The sequence below is a fragment of the Chelonia mydas genome, chromosome 9, assembly GCF_015237465.2.
Source record: "Chelonia mydas isolate rCheMyd1 chromosome 9, rCheMyd1.pri.v2, whole genome shotgun sequence".
Lineage (NCBI taxonomy): Eukaryota > Metazoa > Chordata > Testudines > Cheloniidae > Chelonia > Chelonia mydas.
Window position 1 is genome coordinate 60475306 of NC_057855.1, and position 3249 is coordinate 60478554.

Here is a 3249-nt window from a genome sequence, read left to right on the forward strand (position 1 = left end):
TGGACTTAACCTTAACCAAGGCCAAGAATAGGCGTTGAACTAGGGGAAGTGTCCAGAGGGCATAGCCAGATGGACACAGAGCTGATTGCCAGAGAGTGGTTCCTGGCAAACTCAGCGCTATGGACCAAGGCTGTTTGTATAAGTGGCCATTAATTTTGGTGCCCAACTTGAGACATGCCAGATCAGTGGGTGCTTCTGAAACTGTGGTTGCAACATTTACGTTAGGGCTGAATTTGGCCTTGCCAGTGTTTGCAAAATGGAGCCCAAGAGCCTGGCCCAGACATCCCAGCAAGTTCCTTCCATCTCGGTACCCTCCGAGCCTGTGACTCTGCCAGGGGAGGAAGAGGAGAAAAGCCCACACTTCCTTTCCTTACCGTATCACTCCTGGAGCTGTGGGTGGGATATGGCACGAATCGGTGCTGGACCCCTGCTGGGAACCTGAGGGCCACGCTCCATGTGGAAGAGAGGGAAAACTTTCCTCTTCACGCACAAGCACAGCTGGTAGATCTGCAGCCGCACCTCCTTCTGCCAGTAGGCGTAGATCAGCGGGTTCAGCAGAGAATTGCAGAGCCCCAGCAGCCACAGGTACCTCTCAATGACATTGTATGGGAGGCACTTCTGGCACATGGTCTTCACAATGCTAGCTATGAAGAAAGGGGACCAAGACAGCACAAAGCACCCGATGAGAATAGCCACGGTCCTCACGGCTTTCATGTCACTGGTGTTATGAGGCGAAGGACTGTTCCCCGACAGCCCAACCTGTGCCACTTCTCGGATGTGCTGTACGTGCAGAGAGGCAATTTTCAGGATGTCACAATACAGGTAAATGAAAATGAACAAAGCTGGGAAGAACCCGGTACAGAAGACGGTGAGCATGTATGTGGGCTGGAAAACCCCAAAGAAAGTGCACTTCCCCTCGTAGCTCTGCTGAAAGCCCTGCACTATTACTGGGAGAAAGCCAATAAAGCAGGCAGCCAGCCAGAGACCCACAATGCAGGCACCAACTACCAGGCCACTCATGATTCGGAAGTACTGGAAAGGTCGTTTAATGGCCAAGTATCTGTCAAAAGTCACCATGATCATGGTGAGTATGGAGGCAGCTGAAGGGGAGATGATGAAGGCCATCCTCAGGATGCAGACCATCTTCGGTGGGGGGTGTCTGTGTGCGGAAAGCTCGTCTGTGACCAGCCCAGTGATTGTGACACCAACCAAAGAGTCTGCAACTGCGAGGTTCAAGACAAAATACAGTCCTGTGCAGCTGTTCTTCTGGATCAGCCTAAACAAAGCAACAGCAACAAGTGTGTTTGTAGCAATAATGAGAGAGGCCAAAACTGAGAGAACCACTCCAAACGCAAAGCCATCCATAGCTAATCTCTCATAAGGACACGGCAGGTCCAACCTTACTGACTTGACTCCATGGCATTCCCTGGGCTTGCTACCAGAATCACAGATCAGCTAGGAATCCTGGGGAAAAACATGTCCTGGAGAAACGTCAGACAGTCACCGTGCAATGGTCCTGGGCTCAGCTATAAGAGCTGACTTGGAAAGCTCAGTGCATGTGGGTGTACTTGTCTCCTCTCTGGTTAGGGAGCCCATGAGGTTGAACCGTGCCTATGTATCCCCAGCTGTCAGCAGACTGGAACTGCAAGGTGCATGCTGCTAGCAGCAGCCAGTGACCAGGTCTAGTCCCGCCCCTCCAGGAACCCAGTTACCAGACAACTCCAGAGAAAGGAGGGGAAATGCTCTCGCTGCTTGCCAGGCTGCTCTGACAATCAGCTGGGTGGCTCAGCATCCCATCTGCATTCATAGCATCACCCCAGGGGTTGGCGGACTGCAGCAGGCTGTGCAGAGTCTATGCTGGGTCTGATGAGAGCAATCACAGTGAACGATCCCACCAGGAGCTCCAGACCGACAATGCCAATGCTGTTTTCCATCCAGGACAATCACCCAATCCTTTGTAGTTATTGTCACACATCCCAGCTCATAACTCAGACATCCCATGTGCCCCTTCCGGCCCCACACATCCAGAATCCCTCCACATGCTGCTGCAGTTTCTTCCCCAATGTCTTTAAGGTCCGTTCATTCTTTTCTCCACCCACAGCTAAAGCTGCTGGAATCCAGGGGTGCTGGGAGATGATCAAACAATTGTTATTACATTTCATTTTTTTTTACAGCACCTAGATGCGGGCGGGGCACTTTCCAGCCCCCTCAGAAAGACACAGCCCCTTCCCCAAAGAGCTAGCCAGCTGCATTTGGGGGTAAGGAACAAGGTGTGAAAGGACAAAGGCTGCAACATCAGGGTAATAAAGTTAGGCACATGAATATCTTTGTGAAACAAGAACTGGATTCTTCTGCCCAGCTCCTTAGAACCAGACTTTGGGGTTGTCATGGTTCCCAAAGTAACTGCACCTCTGACTGCTTCATGGCCTCTGTAAGGGCCCCCCCGCACTGTCGTCTCAGGCCATCACCTTTCTCAGGTTCCTGGCGGGAATCTCTCAGCCTCTCCCTCCAGACTGGGGCCTTCGGCTGCAGACTTCCGCATTTCACTGTGATGATCTCAGCAAGGCTGGCTTCAGCTCAGCACCTGCCGTCCTGTCCTGCCAGGGGCAATGACAGGGTAAACCAGTGGCCAGCCAGCTCTCAGGAAGCAAAGTCCTATTTTATATTCAGAACAAAAGCATGACAGAGAAAACATCTTAAAAACAATATAGAGCCTATATGCAGGGCTGGCTTTTGGGCATTGCCCATCTTCCACCTGGAGGCTCTGGCAGGTTTCAGAGTAGGTCAGATCCTCCCCAGGACCTGCCCCTCCAGTCACAGTCTTACGACCATTCATGGATCTAGGGTGAGTGACCGTCTCCATGACACATTGGTCACTTTATGCAGCTCTCCATTCTTTGTCTCCCAAGCCCCTTGAACCAGGTCCAGCCAGTCGGTGTCATTTCCCAGAGGGGAAGGGAAGGGTAAAATGTCCCCAGACTTGTTACCTGCCTAGCGACTGACATTCGTTACCCTGGTGACTTTAGTTCCTGCAGGAAACCCGGTAACTCCTCCACTGCGACAGGAACACAATTGCAAGCCCTCCGATAAGGATGCATATAGCATTTGTAGAGTAAATGTAACAGGCTTTACATGGTTCATGTGTCCACAGGATCTGTCAAAGGGGCTCATTCCTGAAATGTTGCCTCTGAAGGCAGGAAACTGCACCCCACCTGCATTTGGAGATTGTCCCCTTCGGAGTACCTGCCA

General features: G+C 51.8%; 1 protein-coding gene across 1 annotated transcript; it reads right to left on the minus strand.

Annotated features, from left to right (window-relative positions):
• Nucleotides 1–378: 378 nt before the first annotated feature.
• GPR119 (G protein-coupled receptor 119) lies at nt 379–1365 on the minus strand. Its single transcript, XM_007072744.2, has one exon. The coding sequence runs from the start codon at nt 1363–1365 to the stop codon at nt 379–381; it is 987 nt and encodes a 328-aa protein (XP_007072806.2).
• Nucleotides 1366–3249: the final 1884 nt, after the last annotated feature.

What these genes read in the sequence shown, in the direction of transcription:
- GPR119 (XM_007072744.2), bottom strand. Translation starts at nt 1,365, where the DNA reads ATGGATGGCTTTGCGTTTGGAGTGGTTCTCTCAGTTTTGGCCTCTCTC.